This window comes from Micromesistius poutassou, assembly GCF_964030765.1.
Source record: "Micromesistius poutassou genome assembly, chromosome: 9".
Classification (NCBI taxonomy): domain Eukaryota; kingdom Metazoa; phylum Chordata; class Actinopteri; order Gadiformes; family Gadidae; genus Micromesistius; species Micromesistius poutassou.
The window spans coordinates 17,361,401-17,381,679 of record NC_140279.1 but is presented as its reverse complement, the minus strand read 5'-3'; the positions used below and the strand labels follow the sequence as shown (position 1 = coordinate 17,381,679).

Below are 20,279 nucleotides of genomic sequence, written 5' to 3'. Positions count from 1 at the left end.
AGCTACTGGTCATAGAGCTCGTAAGTTTCATGCTTCCGTTTCCGGTACATGGGACCTTTAGATCAATTTCTCGTAATGCATTTGACGACCAGATGAAAAAGATTTTCTGGTCCCGTTTGAATTGTGCCATGGATCATTCATGTAACATATGTTGTCTGTGAATTTCTGATATAATTTTTCCTGCAAAGAATGCTACAATTTAGCGGGTAGAAATTTGATACGGTTAGGTTTTGCGTGAGAGCACTTTGTGGACTACAACTCTTCGCTGCTCTCGACGAGTATGATATGCGTCACCCCTCGCACACGGGTCCCGCTCGGAAACACATTCGGGTACAAAACACACAGGCATCTTCATCTGATGTTTCCCATGGATGGCTCCGCAGACCGTGGCAGAAGACGCAGCATCAGCACTGTGGGTCGAGAAGTGGAGGGAATGTGTTATGAGGTGGGTGACATGTAGTCTTTCTCGTTACGTCTTTTCCACAGCCGTTAGGCAAAGGATCATACAATATACTGTCAACACTCTTAACAGGAAAAAAATATTATTTAGACACACACAAAACATATGTGTAATGGAAGGCGTTTAATGACTGGGACCAGAAAATGATCAATTACTTTACATTGACTCCCATTCTAATTTTCCTAGCCTAGAGGTCCGATGGGGGTCTAGTGGAAGTGCCGGGACTTATGAGCTCTATACTAGGTAGGAAGCAGCCACTGGGCGTGCTCAGTAGCTACGGGAAAGACCCTCAGGGCAGCTGACACTTGGCTGACTATAGTGTCTGCCTTCATCTGAGCCTGTCTCAGTCTCTTTCTGTCTCTGGCTCACACACCCCCCCCACCCCCCCACCCTCACCCGCAAATAATCACACACACACCCCACCCACCCGCACACACACACACACACACACACACACACACACCCCACCCCCCCCCCCCCCCCACACACACACACACACACCCCACCCCACCCCCCCCCCCCCCCCCCCCCACACACACACACACACACACACACACACACACACACACACACAGCCCCTTGTAGAGTCCGTCCCGTATGAAGTATGCAGAGTGTTGTCTTCATGCATGATGTATGACACGTGCGTCATGGTTTTCCTCTATCCCCCCCCCCCCCCACCACCCCCAGCAGCAGATCTCCTTACCCTTCCTGGTACACCAGGAGACGGTTCCTGGTGACCATTGGCTCAACGTTGTCCAGCAGCGAGAGAAGCTGGTTCTGACTGGTTCTCACCCTTGCTTCCTGCCAACACCCCGCCCAACCTCCCCACCACTACTCTCCTCTCCTCTCCTCTCCTCTAGAGAGAGAGTAGAGTAAGAGAGTAGAGTAGAGGTCAGTATTTTAACCATCAACAACAACCCATTACCCTCCGTCATTCATATGGCTACATTTAATGTAGACATTTTGGTTGGTTGCACCAAAAAGGTATTAGTTACAATAAAAAATAATGTAGAACCGAATTTAAACTAGAGATAATCAGAGTTGAGTAAATCCACGTTTTTAAAAGACATTTAAGAATTGATCAAAAACGCGATAGCCGAGGTCATTTTATAATTGTAGATAGGCTAAGCTTTTCATTTAATTTATTATAAGATATGAATAAGTCTAAGTAAAATATTATTGATCATGATATTATCATGATATTATTTAGCAGTCGTATTTAATTGTACGCGTCTTACAACGGTTCAAACACACATTCCCACCCCGGCGGCGGGGTCAACCATGGTGGGCGACTGCCAGCTCTTTAGGGAGAAAGTCCGTTTTAAGCCACACGTCGACAGCGAAGAGGAGCAGGGGATCGAACTTGCAACCTTCCAATTTCAAGTCAACCCGCTCCTGAGTTGAGCCGATAATTGTATATTATGTGATGATAGAATATTTTGTAGTGGAGTCGAAGTAGACCTACAAATTCCACCTATGCTCAAGAAACAAAACGAGGTAGGTACAAATGTAGCCTACACCTATTATAACGATGAGTAGGCCTAATTATAAAACAAAAAACTTTTGCTGTCAAAGTAGGCCTACAGTCTATTGATTATTTATTGTAATCGGAACTAACTTATAACGATCTACATTAGTTTCCAAAGATAGCCTACAGTATCGTTTTGTGGCAATTAATGCAACTCAGTGAAACTGAAAAGATCACTTTCATTTCCCAGGAAGTCTGCGAGGATCCACGCAATCGCAGACAGTTATTCAGACCATACGCCTGTGTTGTTAGACGCTCAGACAACAGGTAGGTCAATGAAAAACACAAACTTTTACTGTTCATCAATATGCCTATTGTAGTATTCTCTTGAATGTTTGCGTGTTTTATCCCCGGATGTCATGCTTATGTTAATGTACGCTTAATACAGCATTGTCGGGCAGATGTTTTTTGGAAGACAATTCATTGTGGTTTCTGGATGCGCGGACGCAATAACGCGTCAGCAGGGAATGAAGATGGAGTAGGCCTAGTAGTAGCCTACATTAACATAAATGGAAGAACTAAGAACTTGAAGAACTACCTGAAAGGTTAGATGTAAATCAACGTGTGTCATCCAATCTGGAATAATCGTTTTTATTTTTTTCAGAATGGAATTCAATTTTAGCGGGGAAAAACTGGAAAATGGAATTGCTTTTCCCATAACTTCTAATTTAGCTGGTCTCTCTTTAGCTGGGCCTAGCCTGACTAAATCCACACCAACTAAGAAAGGTTAGTCTTACACGTCTACTATGTTTGTATGGATCATTCCAGATCGGTGTTGTCATTTTAGGAAAAAATGCATTACAATTTGTCACATTCCCTGGTTTACAAGGCTTTGATTTTAGCAAATCTGTCTTTTATACTTGTTGTGTGCCATGGCAGCAAAAAGGATGAGAACCATTCAGGAAATGTTCTGAGGTATTACGTTGAGTTGAGGCTTAGGTTTCCTCCATCTCAGGTTCCTCAGAATCTGGAGATAAACTGAAATCAACCTGGACGGAGAAGTTGGTGAGGTCTTTAAGAGATATTCAGTGGACGGATGAGTAAGTGAAAACATTAATTCATTATTTAGTTCAATCTACATTTTTACATAGGCTTTGGCTCTGCCCATTTATCATTAAGCCATTGAATAATAGTAATAATAATAATAATAACAATAATACATACGATAATTATACTAATAATATTAATAGTAAAAATACCAACAATAATGTTAATGATAATAATACAAATAATAATAATTGCCTATAAAAAATAAATAAAATATTTCTACATCGATACACCACATAAAACATGCTGAGATCTTTGCGGTTGCTTGGACATAGACACATGTTTGTCCTCAAACCTCCGTGTCCAGCCACAAGCAAGAGCTGATGTCGAAGATCAGTTCGTACAAACCGAGCCGCGGGGGGCCGGCCCGCGTGCTGCTCCTCGGGCCCGTGGGTTCTGGGAAGTCCAGCTTCATCAGCTCGGTCCAGTCCGTCTTCTGGGGACGGGTCCTCAACCACGCCATGGTGGGCTCGTCCACGGCCGGCTTCACCAAGAAGGTCGGACAGAACCAGAACAGCAACGTCCAACGTGACTGTAGAGACACTGTAGTACACTTTATGCTTTAGACTTTTTTATAATTGATACTGTTCATACCGTCTGTTTTGTTTGCCCTGTTTGTTGTTATTCGTTGTTGTTTGTTCTGTCTGTCTTGTCTTCTCCTTACTTCAGAATTTCGTTTAGCTTTTTCCCTTAGCGTCTACTTTTGTTTGTATTAGTACTTTGTATTCTTATTGTATTGTATATTATTGGTTATTATCCTGTGTTTTTCTACTGCTGCTGGGCTATTGCTATATAGCCCACGCTATAACAAATTTCTCCTAGAGGGGATTAATAATGTTGTATCGTATCGTATCGTAGTATAGTTTCATCCTATTTTGAGATCTATTGACATATATATCCAATATAAGATATATGTATGTTATATGTATTATTATATGATTGGCTGCCGTTGATGGATTACCGTGACAACAGGACTCTCTTTTCCTTTACAGCTTCAGACCTTCAACATCCAGGGTAAGAAAGGGGAGTGGCCTACTGCACTGACCATGTGTGATGTCATGGGAATGGGGGAGGGCGAAGGCACCGGAATCAGTTTCTACGACATCCTGGCTGTCATCAAAGGCCACGCCCCCGAAGGACACAAGGTGAGAGGGGACGCCTTGGTGGGGGTGAGGGGCTGGTTCAAAACAGAACCTCAACCAGGAACAACACCGAACGCATTGGTACATTTAACATACTAACATGAACCAACATCAAACACACTTAATTAACCAACATCGAACACACTAACATGAACCAACATCAAACACACTAACATGAACCAACATCAAACACACTAACATTAACCAACATCAAGCACACTAACATTAACCAACATCAAACACACTAACATTAACCAACATCAAACACACTAACATGAACCAACATCAAACACACTTAATTAACCAACATCGAACACACTAACATGAACCAACATCGAACACACTTACTTTAACCAACATCAAACACACTAACATTAACCAACATCAAGCACACTAACATTAACCAACATCAAACACACTAACATTAACCAACATCAAACACACTAACATTAACCAACATCAAACACACCAATAGTTGGGGTCCTAAGGTCCTACAGCCCTGAAGATGTCGTCACAGGCCAGTGTGTGACTCTCTGATCTGCACATGGGTGCTTCTGTTGCTGACCTGTAGTTCAGCCCCAGCCGTCCGCTGCACCCGGGCACCGCGGGCGACCTGGAGGGGCCCGGCCTGGCAGACAGGGTGCACTGCGTGGTGTTTGTGTTGGACGCCTCCCGGCTGCCCTCCTATTGCAGGGGCCTCAAGGGAACCTTCCAGCAGCTCCGCGAACACATCAGTGAACTGGGTGAGTTCCACCCACAGCCGACTCTTGGGGGCCGTAGCTTGGGGACCCCAAAACCCCAAACAATCCATATCATCTCCACACACACACACACACACACACACACACACACACACACACACACACACACACACACACACACACACAACTAGCCTGGCTATTGCCAGACCAAGCTCAATCGTAGATTGCACGTTGGTCTGGGGAGGCTGCTGTCATTCTCTTCAGCACAAGAGGCGTGATCAATGGGCGGAGTTAAATTGACTGTGTACGCAATTGGCTGCTTGCCGTCGCTTCCCTGTCGTCATTGTGTTAAACCAGCCAATAGCGCGCCAGGGGGGGAAAAGCCAGCTTGGTGATTGGCTCCCGCTAAAAAACGTATCGAAACTAGAAAGAAACGTGTTGCTCTTCTCCAGACCCTTCTGCAGGGCGAACTCAAAATCGCCGGCAGAACGGGCGGGGCCACCCAGTAGAACACACCACACCACACAACTGAATTCGGCTTCAACTGAATTTCCCTACTTGTAATTTAGATGGTTGCCGTTTCTTCCACCACGAAAAAATAGTCCTGTCTTGACGTGAGCTTGTGCTTCACCAGGGGTGCACCAGGTGACACTGCTAACGCACATCGACAAGGCGTGTGCTATGACGGCACGGGACCTGAAGGATGTATACAAGAGCCCAACCGTCCAGCAAATGGTGAGAGAGAGAGAGAGAGAGAGAGATGGAGAGAGAGAGAGAGAGAGAGAGAGAGAGAGAGAGAGAGAGAGAGAGAGAGAGAGAGAGAGATGGAGTGAGAGAGAGAGAGAGAGAGAGAGAGAGATGGAGTGAGAGAGAGAGAGAGCTTGAGAGAGAGAGAGCTTGAGAGAGAGAGAGAGATTGAGAGCGAGAGAGCGAGAGAGAGAGAATATATAGTGTGTATAATGTGTGTGTGTGTGCGTGTGTGTAGATGTCCAAGGCAGGGGAGATGCTCGGTATGCCCTCCTCCTCCATCATGCCGGTGAAGAACTACTCCAGTGAGCTGACGCTGGACAGCAACACGGACACCCTACTGCTGTCGGCCGTCGACCTAATCCTGGAGTACGCCGACCTGTACTTCCAGGCCCAGGCCGGTGAGGGCGGCAAGAAAATCTAAAATAAATTCAGAGCTCGAATACGGCTCCACTCGTGGATGATAATGATATCTTTATTTTTACAGCACTTATCAAAACAGCAAAACAAGTGCTTTAGAGTGGTGGTTCCAATTCATATATCATACAATTATTGTAAATGCAGACTACTTCCCCCCCGCCCCCTCGCCCTCCCTGAACACATTGTTTTAACCCAGGTATCAATCACTATCTGGCCCTAATATCAACGTCACACTGAAATAGTCCAAATAGTAATCCTCTAGTGGCTACAAAGTATATTAGGCAGGTGTGTTTTATTCCCGCAGTCCAATGTGCATTTCAGGTGATTTGTGGGCTGAACTCTGGGCTGAAAATAAAATGCCTTCCTTTAATCTTCAAGTGTAGAATAATCTTCCTAATCTCTTTAAAAAGGTTTTTGTAACTTTTTTTTTGTAATTTTTATATCAAATACCAGGAATTAATAAAGTGCATCTTATTTTACAAGTATGACAATAGTAAGAATAATGTTCATGCTTGGTGTGTTTTTGGTTTGAGCATTATGTAATAACCCTTAAATAATTCTAACCATACTACTTACATGCTGGTCAGTGGTGGACTTAGCCCTCCAGGCAAAGATGACCAGAATTGTTGAGGGGGGGGGGGGGGGGGGGGGGCGGGGGACAGTGTTGGATTGCGGGAGGACAGGATTGTTGACGGGGGGGGAGTGAGTAATTGGACATCCCGGCGCTGCTATTATGACGGGATTTTTATAAAAACAATATAGATGTGGGGAAGAAATATAAAGACGGCATTTTGGGGGCCCCAAAAGGCCTCTATGGGGCCTGGGGCTCCAGGCAAGTGCCTGGTTTGCCTTACAGTACGGTCCGCCCCTGATGTTGGTTCAGCTTCAACATTGTTTAAAAAAAAGTGTGCATTTTTAGTGTCTAATCAAGTCTAACAGCTAGGCTTGCTGAGATAGCGTGGCCAGCGAACTAGCCTCACCTCTCTTTCTATGTGAACGAACACACATCTACGAACGCTGATGCAGGAACCCTTGCTCAGCGCTCAATGAAAAATAACACTGTGTGGGTGAACTTAAAGGAACGAAAGGTATCGTTGGAAGTCTGTACAGGAATTACATGTTGATCAGGACTCGGTGGTGCTTCCCCCAACGTTCAAAATTCAAAATTCAACCTTGCACCACGCCGACCTTACCTGAATTTGTTACATCATTAATGGAAAAGAACAGAGTAAAACTTGGCAGCCGTCTTCAGTTAACAGAATGATCTCAGAATGATCTAAGAGAGAGTGTGTTTGTGTGTCTGTGTGCGTGTGTATGGCCACTCTCCACTGGCCTCTCTGTGCTTAAAGGTGTGTGTTTGATTTGCATCACTCTACCTACACCACACTTGTTGTGGTGTGTGTGTGTGTGTGTGTGTGTGTGTGTGTGTGTGTGTGTGTGTGTGTGTGTGGGTGTTCAGTGTGTTCGTGTTAATAAGGGCTCCTTGATAAACAAGACTGTATGTCTCACAAACATCAGTTAAGTTCTCCCCATTAACACCCAGCTCCACTTTCTGCCAGACTGGCAGAAAGTGACAGACAGACAGACAGAGGGAAAGACAGACTGGCAGAAAATGACAGACAGACAGACAGAGGGAAAGACAGACTGGCAGAAAGTGACAGACAGACAGACAGACAGACAGACAGACAGGAATGTGAGCGACAGACAGAGGGAAAGACCGAATGGATTTCATGTTCCAGAGATAAACATCTCTAGATAGAATCATGAACTGGCACGTGTGTAATTGCACACAGTCATGTCTGCACTAGACCTTTCCCCGTGCCGTCACAGTCTTTAAACGTCCCTGATGACACTTCCTGCTGGCCTCAAGGCTTTACCTGCAGGACAGAGTGTCGTCGCAGACTGAACACCACCACAACACCAAAACACTACTTCTTGATCCAAATCAATTGAAAACCATGACACAACACAAACACGAATAAATACAAAAACATGACACAACACAAACACGAATAAATAGAAAACCATGACACAACACATTATCAGAACACCACATAAAGCAAAAAAAAACACTACATGAACACAACACAGAACATTACTACATGATGCCACCACATCACAACTTAATGTCGCAATAGCTGGATAATAGTTTAATATACATCTATTGATGCACTTAGACACATCATCAGTGATGGAACCATACTGAACCATATGGAAGCATACAAGGGTCTGACTCTATAGCATCTTCCCTTGACGTCAAAACTGACACACACACACACACACACACACACACACACACACACACACACACACACACACACACACACAACGATCAAACTCACTGAGAAACGTCTTGGCATTAGGACGTACTGGAGTATCAAAAACGCCCCCCTGCGTTGGAATATAGATTCGACTGGAGAATATCGAGTAGCATGTTTTCGTCAGACATTGGGTAAATCAACCCCTGCAGTGGCCGGGAGGGTGAAGTCTATAGCGCCCTCCACTGACCCCAACAGTAATAACATCCATACTGCGGAGTAGGCAGTCCGGGATGGCAGCATTACTAAATCAATATTAAACACCGAAACATTTTTCTAAGGCATTAATTGTAATTTGATGTGTACAAATATAGGCTATAGGGTTATAATAGAGGTTTGTGCTTCTGTGGGATAGTGTACATAAAATAAGACGGTTAGGCACAGAGGTTTTTTTTTAAATTAAAAATATGTATTCATTTAATTGAAAGGTCTTTTGGTTGGTTGTGTAACAATTCTTTTGCGTTGTGTTTTATAAATGACTCGGTATCCATCATCGTCAAGTACAAATAACTGCAAATATTAACTATAGAGCCATCACATTCATAAGATGTTAAGTAGGCCTATAACTTATGTTTGACATGTCATTTAAATGGAACTATATCGATTCTGAACTGGGACAAACATTTGTTCCGCCCATGCACAGTCACCATGTCAGTGAACGCCCAACCCAACTAAAAGTGTACAGCTTAGGCCAACAGAAACATACACAAACAGCAACTATAAAGACAGGGGGAATATTTATAATAATCATTCCCTCCTATAACAAAAGAACAATGGCTGTACTCTCACTTAAACATCACCCCGATCTGAACAGAGAGAGCCATACCATAGCCAAACGGCTGGCGTGTTGGGAGACATGACAGTATTCACCCCCTGCTTTAGTGCTGCTAAGACTGGGCCCACCATAGTCGGACTTGAGAACCGTGGCTCTCTCTTCTAGATACAACTGACAGTCCAGGCAGGGCCAGTATAACTCCTAATGAACATGACTGAGTTGTTCACAGATTGGGTCCTCAACACTGTTGTCCTGTCTCCTCAAACAATCGTCAGAAACATCCATAGCCTTATGAAATATGAGCCAATAGTCTAATTGCTGTTCCCGGCCAAGGGCTAAAAGTCGCATGAAAGTCAATGAGATTTGAAAAAGCATGTTTCAATATGTTTCAAAAGAAATGTTTCAATATGTCCAAAACCACTCCTGGGCCATGAGATAAATCAAGTGAAGGATAGATAGATAAATACTTGATTGATCCCCAGGGGGGAATTTGAAGTCACAGTCGCTTTAACACGTCACACACAGCATACAACATAAGACGCTGACCCATAAGCCTCCCAAATACATCATCTGTCTGGTCCTCCAAAGACCAGACCCCTTTTTTGCATGCATGCATTGACATGTCCTCCAATTCATGCACAGTGCACTTCTCAGAGTCTTCCCCCCCCCCTAAATGTAAATCGCAGATAAATTAACCTGGTCCTTCGACACCACCTCCCTGGGGAAAAAAGGCACAGCAGCGCTTGCTGCGCCAGATGCTGCGCCAGAGTCTCCATCCCTCCTCCCATCCTGATCACCTTCTGCAGAGCCACCGTGGAGTCTGCTGACCAGCTGCATCTCCGTCTTGTTTGGGGCCTGCAAGGCGTCGGACTGGAAGTCTCTGCAGAGAGTGGTCTCCCTCCAGGAACTCCTGGGCGTAAGCGCTGCCTGACCAGAGCCCAACGCATCTCCTCTGACCCCACCATGGACTGTTCTCCATGCTGACCTCTGGCTGTTCTGCAGCATCCGCAGCAGGACGTCCAGATTCAGAGAGCGTTTCTTCCCCTTGGCTATAGTAGACTGTGGAACACCCACACATACAATAAATAACCCCTAGTTTAAGACTAGAGGTGAGAGTTTAGTGTCTCACACACACACACACACACACACACACACACACACACACACACACACACACACACACACACACACACACACACACACACACACACACACACACACACACACACACACACAAAATAATCGACAGCTTAATAATTAATGCATTTAATGAATAATGCATTTCAGTGAAAATAAGTGAACAAATTCATCACTTTAATTTACCAGGATGTCAGCGAGGAGCCACACCTATACCGGTCCTTCGGACAAAAGAAAGCCTACGTTGGTAGACACTCAACAGGTAACCTTAACCCGCAGCAGGTAGGTAAATGGAAAACCGAATTGACCTACTGCTGTACCTCTTTTCTTGTAGTCTGCGCCGTGAAGCAAAGCAACACAGATTTTTTTTTTTGAATTTCCTTCAAATTTGGTGATCCAGCTCCCTCAACCTTTTCACGAGGATAAACCGAGGATAACTACAAACGATTAGTCCAACACATCTACTACGTTTGTACAAACGAAATAGTTCCCTCACAGACCGCTAATGTCCTTAGGCAAACTATCTTTATTTTAAAAAAAATGTAAGGGTTAACTGCATAACTGCATAACCCTTAACAAAATAACCTTAATAATTTCCACAATGCCGGCCAAGAGGGCACTTGTGAGTCCAAACGTGTGTGGTGGTTTCAAGCCCCACCTGGTCTCAAATTACAACCATGCCTACAAGAATCAAGTGTGTTCATCACCTCAAAAAAAAAAAAAAAAAGTTTAGATAGGTTCCACCTTTCAGCAATCATTCTCCCACAAGTTCCTGCAGTCAATTCTCACTGCATCCAGAGTCAGCCCCCTCCCAAACACAATGGGTTCATCAAAGACATTGCTGGGGTAGAAGTCTATGCACTCCTCCTCCTCTTCCTCCTCCTCCTGCCCTTCCTCCAGGACAATCTGCTCCGCCGTCGAGGAGAAGTAGCCGGCGGCGGTGGTGCCCGTGTCCTGTGAGCTCTGTGTGTAGTGGGAGCCGTCTGAGGCCTGGGAAAAACTCTTGAGGTAGGGGGTCTGCGGCGCCGTCCCGGAATCCCAGTCGGACAGACGGACCGATTGGGAGGCGTCGGTGAGGCAGAGGTCTTCGTCGTCGTTCTCCTTCGGGTTCTCCAAGAACGTCACAATGTCTTCCTCCTCTTCTTCTTCTTCTTCTTCTTCTTCTTCTGAGGAGGAGAAGTCGCTGCGGTTCTCGTGGAGATCCATCTTGCTCTTCAAGGAGTCACAGTTTTGACACATCAAAATCCAAAAAAAAAAAAAAAGTATGTGTATTCCGTGTAGGGTTGCAATAATTAAATGTTATCGTCTTTGCATGGAATAAGGATATATACTTTGTGATACCCAGTTGTATTTTCTTAATGAATTATGATGAGAAGATATGCACTTAAAATGATAAAAATAGTTTAGTATAGTAGTTTTTGGATATTTAAGGGAAAGGAAATCTATAAGGTTAATTAGAAACATAGCACATCTGCTTCTATGGAATGACCCTCAATAAGACAATTAGATATTTATCAATATTGTGTACAATTTCATAATATAACAAAAAAAACGGATAAAATGTGATACATTTTTTAATTCAGTGACATACCTTGCTATCTGTAAAGGTCTTGGCACACTTGCTATTGCTGGGATCTGGTACATCTTTCAGTGATATTACAATCATCTTCAGCCTACAGAGGAGGATACAAATTGCACATGAGAGATGAGGCGCACATCATATGGCAACTCATGGTCCCATCAATGTGTTGATCTAAAAACTAGATCTACGAGACACCTGTAGGCTTTTCTTAAGGGCAATAACCAGCTGCTTCTATTGAATTGTCGTCTGGAATGCATTCATCACCTTTGCCATCGCACTAGTAACTTGAAGAGACACAGCAGGAAAGCTATGACGATCATGGTTGTCAATAACAGCCAAGGGATTATGTTGGTATCCTCTGAAAGAGTGAAAATTAGGAAAACACATGTTAACCCATGACAGGTAGACCCAGAGATACAAAGATAATTGGTTAAATGACATGCTCGGTTTACCCTCAGATTACACCAGGGGGGCGCTATGGTCAGTGCGGAACAAATCGAACCGCCAAAAAAAAAAACGAATCGAAAGGAGTTGACTATATAGCAACAGCATGGGTCTTACGTTGGATGATAAACTTGATTGTGTCACCACGGGGTCCTTCGCCTTGTTGTGTCCAGGCTGTCACCCAGACTACGTAGGTGTCTGGAGGCAGATGGGCGATGGTGTACTGACGCTCTGATGCAGGGACGCGGTCTGCAGCACACAACCATATACAACACACAATGTCCTACATTATAGATGGAAGGAGTATTCCCGAAAGTGCTGCAAACAAGGTTCAAGTGACAACGACTCCAGTATCCACTCTTTAAATCGGCCACATGCTGGTTTTTTTTAATACAATGGAGAAAGTCGGGGAAGGTCTCATTTTCTTAGTTAAATTAGAACCTGTTAATTTACATAATGTGAAATCCTATAAGTAGTCCCTTTAAAAGCCTTCTCAGATCTTTCTTGGCGTGTGGAGGGGGGTGGATGCTGGGTCATGGAGTGGGGTGGGGGGGGGGTCATGGCGCCAGTGGTTTGGGGGTGTATTCCACCACCGGTTGCCGAGGGGGTGAAGGTGCAGAGTTTTGGTGGACGGACTGGCATGTGAAGAGTGAAATGGTTGAGTGTAATGTCGCTCTGTGTGAGAGGTCAGGCCACTACCATGCGTGCACTAGGGCTGCAGCTAACCGTTATTTTCATTGTCGATTCATAATGATCATTCTTCGGATGATTGATTTAGTCCATTAAATGTCAATTAATAATTGTCAATGCCATCACACGATTCCAGAGACAAAATGATGCCTTGTATGTGCCGGGTTTTATCTGACACGCAGCCAAGAAGAACTAAACTCTGAACTAAAGTAGAACCAATAGGCTGCGTGCGTCACGTCGTGGCCTCGTCGCTCGGCCCCCGTGCGTTCTACTCACACACGCTTTCGGGGTCCTTGGTGTTGCCGACGTAGACGGTGTAGTTGCGGACACAGCCTCCGCGCTGACGCCGGGGAATCTGTGTCCAGGTCAAGGTCACCTGGCGGCCCTCGCCGTGCTTGGTGACCGACGGCGCGCCTGTTGGCACTGCGACGCATGGGGGAAATCTAACTTATAAAACCTCTGCACACGGAAAGGGTTCTACAAAAGCCAGACGTGTTGCTAGAACACCTGCTTACGATGGAGCATTTATTTATTTATTTTCCATTTGTAACGTGATCACTTCAAAATACGACTGTTTTATTTGTCATAAAAGTCATAAAACCGGAGGTTGGGGCAGGACAAAGCTCTTCAAAACGGGTTTGGGTTTTTGAAAATGGCTAGGGTGGAGCTTAGCGTGGATATTTGAATATGTCCAAAACAAAAGCTAGCCAAATATCACTGTGATATGAGTTACAGAAGATAACAGAGCAATGTAATTGATCAAAATACTAGTCAGTTTAACACCAGTGCCGGCATAAATACATTTAATGGATAAAATGACACATTTAATAAATGTAGTATTCTTTCTGGTCTATATCGGGACATTGAAGTAATTCAACCATAGGTTAAGACTTAAGAAAGCTATTTTTTCATTTTGTTGGAACTTTAACAAATCTGAGGTCTGTACTGTATTAGCAGTTAACAAAATGTATTAATTTATTCAAAGTGACAAGATTTTATACCTTAGGGATGATTTATTTATACAGTTTAATTTATTTAGTTTTACCAATCACAGCCTCAACCTTATGGAGGTGGATGGTGGCCTGCCATAGTGGCTGCAAGAGACTCCCGCTGAGAAGAGCGCTCTTACCTGACACTAGAGTGTTGACACCAGTGAAGCTGGCCTTGCCCAAAGCGTTTTCATAGAAGACATACACAGCTCCGTCATAGCACTCATATGGATCAATCTCTGCCAACAAAAGGAGAATCATTTATTGAATTATTAGGCTGAGAAAGACAAACGAGTCTTCAAACGTAAATTAATGAACAACATTTTTTTTGCAGCGAGCACGTAAGCATCTCCTCCTTGTCACTATGACATACCTGTGATGACTGCCTGGCTCTCTGCGCTGGGCAGTCGCATCCATTGGTGCTTTTCGAACTGCTGGTCTTGCAGATACCACTCCACCAGATAGCCAGTGGATTGCAATGTAGGGTCGGCTTTCCTCCAGTGGAGGGAGACATTGTCCTTGCTTTCAGTGACATGCAACTCTTGAGGGGGCTGTGCTGAAGATCGGAGGAGTTGGTAGTTGAGATGACGGTTCATTGAACATGAGTCTATGACGTAAGAGTTGACACTGACCGATTCATTTTACTCCACACTACCGGTACAGTGATATCGTAGTAATTCCTACATAATAAAAAACGATGAACTAGGAGAGAGGTTGAAGACAGTATAAAGGCTTCATTGCAATTCTTTTCAAATAAGTACCTCACCGGTTTTGAAAAGGGTGGGGACGCTGGCCGGAGGGGAGGAGCCTTTGGAGTTGTACGCGGACACCGTCACCAGGCACGTCACACAGGACAGGATTGAGAAACGTGTGGCGTTGGCACTGACATTGTGGGTGGTGGCTTTTTTCGTGTGACGGTCATTTATATGGACCAGGTATCCCAGCACCCTCCCTCTGGCCTCAGAGTCAGTCAGCGGCTGCAGGGACAGAAGGACGCTCTTTGTTTTTTTTTTGCAGTAGGACCACACTGCAGAAAGCGTTTGCATGCATGCATGCATGCATGCATTATTCTGCACACAGAATACCAGCTTCTACCATCAGGTAGACGCTTCAGAGTCCCCACTTGCAGGCTGAACCGTTTTAGGAATTCATTTGTGCCCACCTCAAATAAACTGTACTATTGATCATGACCCATGGTATAATACAGTGGGCGAGGGAGGGTTTGGGTGTGTGTGTGTATGTGTGCATCGCACTGTTTCTTGTATACTGTGTATATGTTATATGTGGCCTATATGTATGTATTGTCTGTACCTGTACTGTTATTACTGTAAAGCAGCTTTATATGACAGCATTGGAGTCCAAGAAAAAATTCCTTCAAAGGACAATAAAGTGTATCTTATCTTATCTTATGCGTCAATTGATGTTTGCTAAATAAACAAACATAAGCATAAGCAGTGTGGCTGAGTGTTTCTCTTGGCAGTGTTCCCCACTGGCTATGTGCTTCAGTACGAATTGTGTAGAAAGGTAGTGATGGCACTTTTTCCTCAACCACTGCATTTGTATGCATCTGTTTTTTAACATTTGCATATGAGGTGGTCCGTGATAGGTCTAGATGACTTTTTTTATTGGTACATCTGAGGTCAAATTTAAACTCCCACAATGTATTCATAAAAAGGACAAATAGCAGATGCAGATGGACAGTATTGCTCTTAAGGGACTGCTTTTCGTGTAAACTGAAACAGACATTTTGTCAGGTTTTCAGTAGCCTCTTGCTATGACTAATCAGGTGTGTGTGTGTGTGTGTGTGTGTGTGTGTGTGTGTGTGTGTGTGTGTGTGTGTGTGTGTGTGTGTGTGTGTGTGTGTGTGTGTGTGTGTGTGTGTGTGTGTGTGTGTGTGTGTGTATAGGGTGATGTGGCGGGGTGTGTACGCGTGTGTGTGTGAGAGTGTGAAGCCACGAAAGTGGTTAAGGGCTGACCTTTGATTTCTGTGGAAAACGTTAAGTACAACAACCACTACTAATGCATTGGCAACAGCGACGGAAATGTGTGCAAACCAAACCATGTAGTAAGACAGCACATGTGTCAAACCTGTTCTTTAGAGTCAATGTGCACTCGGCCAAGAGGTTAGAAAACACTTACCTTCCAGTAAACAGTCAAGCTGTTCGGTCCAGAATTGGCCCTGGCAAACCAGATGTCCAGTTCCTTGTTGGGAGCTGCCAAACGACAAAGAACTAACTGTCACTGGCTGGTGCTCCACTGTGGAAATCTGAGACTAGCAGATGCGAGAAATGCAGCTCCAATTACTTACTATTGGAGCAGATCATTTTCTTTTTGTGTTCTTTCCCATGGCTCATACAACTTTTAGCTGCTGGTTGATATCTTGTCATTTAACTGACAGGTTATCGTAACAGACAACATGGTTTATTCCTACGTAAACTTTGAGCCTTTAAGACTTGAGAGGAAGGGAATGATGGTTTTCCCGCACACATAATTAAGTAGGTGTGTTTGACTTATCAACATTTTGACATTGAACAGTGGGAGTACAAGGTCATATATTTAGGGAAAAGATTACCTTTGAGCCCTTTTGCTTGTTATAAAGACTACAAAAAAATCATGTCTTATTTATTAGCAACGAGAAATCCCAACAACATGCAATTCACCTTAAGGGAAACTTTTGCAAAATATGAAGCCATAACTGCTCAAACACATTTGGTTAAAATTCAAACAAGCACAAACAACAACCTTCCAGACTGAACAACTACCCTCTTAAATAGAGTGACTCTACTGTGCTGTACTTAACAGGGGAACTACACGGTTGTATAATGAGGTCCGAAAAGTGTGAGACCATGAAAAGAAAGTGAAAATACAAAGAAATACTAAATGTGGGTCTGCAGCCATTATCAAGCCACAACGGCAGATATCACTTGCCTTCCTCCTGAGTCCTGTTTGGGAACGGTCTGCTCCAGTCGCTCCAGAGTCCACTGTTCAGCTTGGCTCTGGCTCTGAAGAAGTAACGCCTGGATGGTTCTAGAGAATGGACGGAGGGCAGCTCAGATGAGCTGTTCTGCCAGTCCTGAAGACAACCACAAGACAAACACAATATTATTCACTGCTGGTCTTAACTGTCTGCCTATTCATGTTTAAAAAAGAATGGTGAAATGATCTCAGCAAGGCTGACAGTGAGTAAACGCTTCGGTCACAATGACAGTACAGTTGACATAACAATACAATTAATCCCTACTGTTATAATGACTTTTAACATGGCCACTTGCAGCAAAAAAATATTAATAGCATTTTCCATGTCATGGTCGAATAAATGTGAATAAGCATGATTTGACGACTCCTATATTAGTCTTGCATTGCTTTAACAGAGAGCCATGGCATATTTAAGCAATAGATCACAACAGGCTGTGGAATGTGCTCATTATACCACAAAAAAGTAGTCCCTCCTGGCTGCCTGCAAAGTGCGTGGCTATGCAACACACTGTAGTGTCCTTCAGAGAGAAGGCTAGAGACGGTAGCTTGGTTCGCCGGCAATTTAGCCTACTATCGAGCAGTTCACTCACCGTGTGCCTATTGCGTTACACAACATTTCCACCCTCTCCATCAATCAACATATTTTGAGGCTTCAGTGAACTATGGTATTGCTTTTATATATAAATAAACAGTTCAAGTTAGGCGCAGAGTGATACGGAACTCTGTAAACTGGGCGTCATAGCTGTGTGCATTCTCATTATACAACAGTTGGGAACCAATCAGATTGCTTGATTTAAGCCACCCGTTTTATAAACATTGAATACATTATGATAAGGAGTCTGATATACATCTCTGCAAGGTCTCTTGCTAATGCGTTCATTCGCGTCCTAACGTTTAGGGCTTTTGCATCAGAGTGTCACATTGCAATGACTACATTTTTGGTCAATGTTTAGTAAGCAATCGTGAAATGATTTTTCATCATGGGGAGAGACAGGTTACAGTCTATTTATATTTATTTAGGATTTGACAGTACTGCAACCCTCTTGAGTCTTCTCAATAAGGCCAAGAATCGCCAACCAAAAGAAACCAATGATGCATTCTTATGTGCTCCCTAGCCCTATAACAAACATCAGATCTTACTGAGTCTGGGTGTGGGATGAAGTCCTCTGCGGGCTTCAGATCCGTAACATCCCTGTACTGGACCTGTAGATGGGGCTTCAGGGAGTGGCTCCAGGTGATTCTACAGGACCTCGAGGAGCACTCCACTAGGTTCAAAACGGGAGGCGAGGGCTTCACTGTAGGAATAAAGGAATAAAGGAATAAATAAAAAAAAAACAGGGACAGACCACTAGTCAATATAGTGAATACCGCAACAGAGAGCAGGTTCTCAAATAAGAGGTGACATCAACCATCAGCTCTAATATCCACCCTGAGGGAGTAAACATGACCGTAATCTTAAGTGATCTTGATTCTTTAGATTACGGTTAGGTGTAGGGATAAGCAATTCACTCGAAAAGTGAAATCCTTTGACCCAATTGCGGTTTCTAAATCCTTCCGTATGTCAGCTACTAGCTTTAATCCAAACTGTCAATGAACATGAAACCCGTTGTAAACGCTGCAGTGCTCAGTCTCTCATATGGTTCAAAGAGGGTGATGAGCGGGTGTCCCACCGCTTCCATACCGATGTCGCTGAGAGTGAAGTTGTAGGTGTCAGACTCTGCCCGCCCCAGCACATTTTCGACCAGGACTTTCACGGAAATCATCTGGATGGAACTGTTTACCGACCAGCCAGCCCTGAAGGACCCAGGGCCCGCACTGGACCCAGGGTGATTCACGGGCACGCCTGTGCGGTTTTTGGACAGAGACGTCACCCTGTGACACATGAGGCATCAGTCAAGTGAATACACTAGGGCATTTGTCCGATGGAATTGTAAATACGAGATGTTAATGCCATTATAATAACCTCATTGAACATTGTTCAGCCAGTTTTCTATATCTGAATCCAGTAATAGTGACAGGTAACTAAATGATTATTGCAACCTGAAAACCACATATTACAAGTGTGTCTGTTTACTGTGAAGCAGCTGATAGGGTTGAGGCATTATCTCACCGTAGAGTAGAATTAGTGGTTATATAGGTTTTCGTCAGACTTTTCCATCTACACTCCACAAAATCAGTATCATTTTTTATGCACGTCGGGGCTCCATGTCTGCCTGGTGGATCTACAGCAAAACCAAAAAAACATGGAGAAATCCAAACCCAGTAAGAATAAAAGGGCAAAACAATTGCCCTGCTAAAGATGTTTTCAAATAGCATACTTACATCCTGAATCAATATCGATGCCACAGAGAACCTGCTTGCGCTTGCACTTGCAGGTAAACGTCACATTGTCTTTTAGGATTACCGCGTCAATGTACACGATGGACGAGTTCAGATGTGTGTGTTGGCGCAAGTGTTCGTCGTAATACACCTCGATTTCACATTTGGATGGAGATGTGCAGAAAATCCGAAAACTGGAGCCTCTTTCCACCACTGCTCCAACGCTGGACCAGCTCTTGCATGAGTTATGTTGAGCTTCACCTGCTGATGTCAATTATCCCATTAGCAACTTCTGTTGGCTTGAGTTATAGCAACAATTGTAGAGATAGCATGTTCATAATAATAAAACGAAGTAATCGTTCACTGGACGAATTGACTTGTCTGGATGTTCTGAAATATGTCTGAATGGAGTAGGCCTAGATAGCTGTATTACAAAGGCGACATATTGCAGGTTTAACAAGGATTCATGGCGAGGCTTACTGTGTTCCAATTCTTTCCATGTGAAAGGTGAAACTGACTCAACGTGGGATTATTTGGATGCAAATTGCAAAAACATTTCAAAGTGAAATGTAGGGCGGCCTATGCATAAATTAATAATCTGTCTATATAAACGCTATGCCGAGTTGAATCTCACCTGTAGACCAATGCACAGCCAGCGCTGTGAATACAGTACGAACGCACCATGTTGGGAATATTGGAGCCATTCGTTGACCGCTTCGTTGTTCCGCTTCAGCGGTTCCCCCGATGACTACATCAGCAAGTTAACAAAAAGTAGGCCTAGCTGAAAAAGTCAAATAAAAAATAATTCATTAGTTAAATAATTTGGGTGCCATGGCAAAAAAAAAGAAGACATAAGGACTGATGCTGAACAAACAACATCACTACAATGATAGAGACCAATAATTGCCAAACACTGTATTATTGTTTGACGCCAACTATTGTGTCTGTCTATAACATATAATTATGTTATCTACAAGTATCTATAATCCTACACTCAAAAGGAA

At 43.9% G+C, this 20,279-nt stretch overlaps 2 protein-coding genes across 4 annotated transcripts; one reads left to right on the top strand and one right to left on the bottom strand.

Annotated features, from left to right (window-relative positions):
• The first annotated feature begins 1,780 nt into the window (after window positions 1–1,780).
• Window positions 1,781–6,415, top strand: LOC311353288 (interferon-induced protein 44-like). The gene is made up of 9 exons (XM_084473144.1): window positions 1,781–1,957; window positions 2,179–2,255; window positions 2,593–2,714; window positions 2,944–3,028; window positions 3,343–3,532; window positions 4,028–4,180; window positions 4,749–4,920; window positions 5,513–5,613; window positions 5,864–6,415. Exons 1-9 carry the CDS (start codon window positions 1,937–1,939, stop codon window positions 6,047–6,049), a joined length of 1,107 nt encoding a protein of 368 aa, XP_084329270.1. The 5' UTR covers window positions 1,781–1,936; the 3' UTR covers window positions 6,050–6,415.
• A 3,923-nt stretch (window positions 6,416–10,338) lies between these two features.
• LOC311353287 (interleukin-12 receptor subunit beta-2-like) lies at window positions 10,339–20,050 on the bottom strand. 3 transcript variants are annotated; one of them, XM_084473141.1, is made up of 15 exons: window positions 19,910–20,050; window positions 19,279–19,539; window positions 19,067–19,178; window positions 18,638–18,828; window positions 18,097–18,251; window positions 16,909–17,053; window positions 16,120–16,193; window positions 14,747–14,957; window positions 14,354–14,536; window positions 14,121–14,219; window positions 13,268–13,414; window positions 12,419–12,550; window positions 12,122–12,215; window positions 11,867–11,948; window positions 10,339–11,487 (listed from the first exon to the last, which is right to left on the bottom strand). In XM_084473141.1, exons 1-15 carry the CDS (start codon window positions 19,977–19,979, stop codon window positions 11,023–11,025), a joined length of 2,421 nt encoding a protein of 806 aa, XP_084329267.1. In that variant the 5' UTR covers window positions 19,980–20,050; the 3' UTR covers window positions 10,339–11,022. The 3 variants fall into 3 exon arrangements, with proteins under 3 accessions (XP_084329267.1, XP_084329268.1, XP_084329269.1); XM_084473142.1 differs by having other exon boundaries at window positions 19,279–19,536; XM_084473143.1 differs by lacking the exon at window positions 14,121–14,219.
• Window positions 20,051–20,279: the final 229 nt, after the last annotated feature.

Excerpts from the sequence above, each read along its gene's own strand:
- LOC311353288 (XM_084473144.1), top strand. The coding sequence starts at position 1,937 with ATGCTCAAGAAACAAAACGAG. Across the intron at positions 3,533-4,027 it reads CGGCCGGCTTCACCAAGAAG|CTTCAGACCTTCAACATCCA; the intron begins GTCGGACAGAAC and ends TTTCCTTTACAG. Across the intron at positions 4,181-4,748 it reads ACGCCCCCGAAGGACACAAG|TTCAGCCCCAGCCGTCCGCT; the intron begins GTGAGAGGGGAC and ends GCTGACCTGTAG.
- LOC311353287 (XM_084473141.1), bottom strand. The coding sequence starts at position 19,979 with ATGGCTCCAATATTCCCAACATGGTGCGTTCGTACTGTATTCACAGCG. Across the intron at positions 18,252-18,637 it reads CTTCACTCTCAGCGACATCG|TGAAGCCCTCGCCTCCCGTT; the intron begins GTATGGAAGCGG and ends TTATTCCTACAG. Across the intron at positions 12,551-13,267 it reads CAAGGACCCCGAAAGCGTGT|ACCGCGTCCCTGCATCAGAG; the intron begins GTGAGTAGAACG and ends TGTGTGCTGCAG.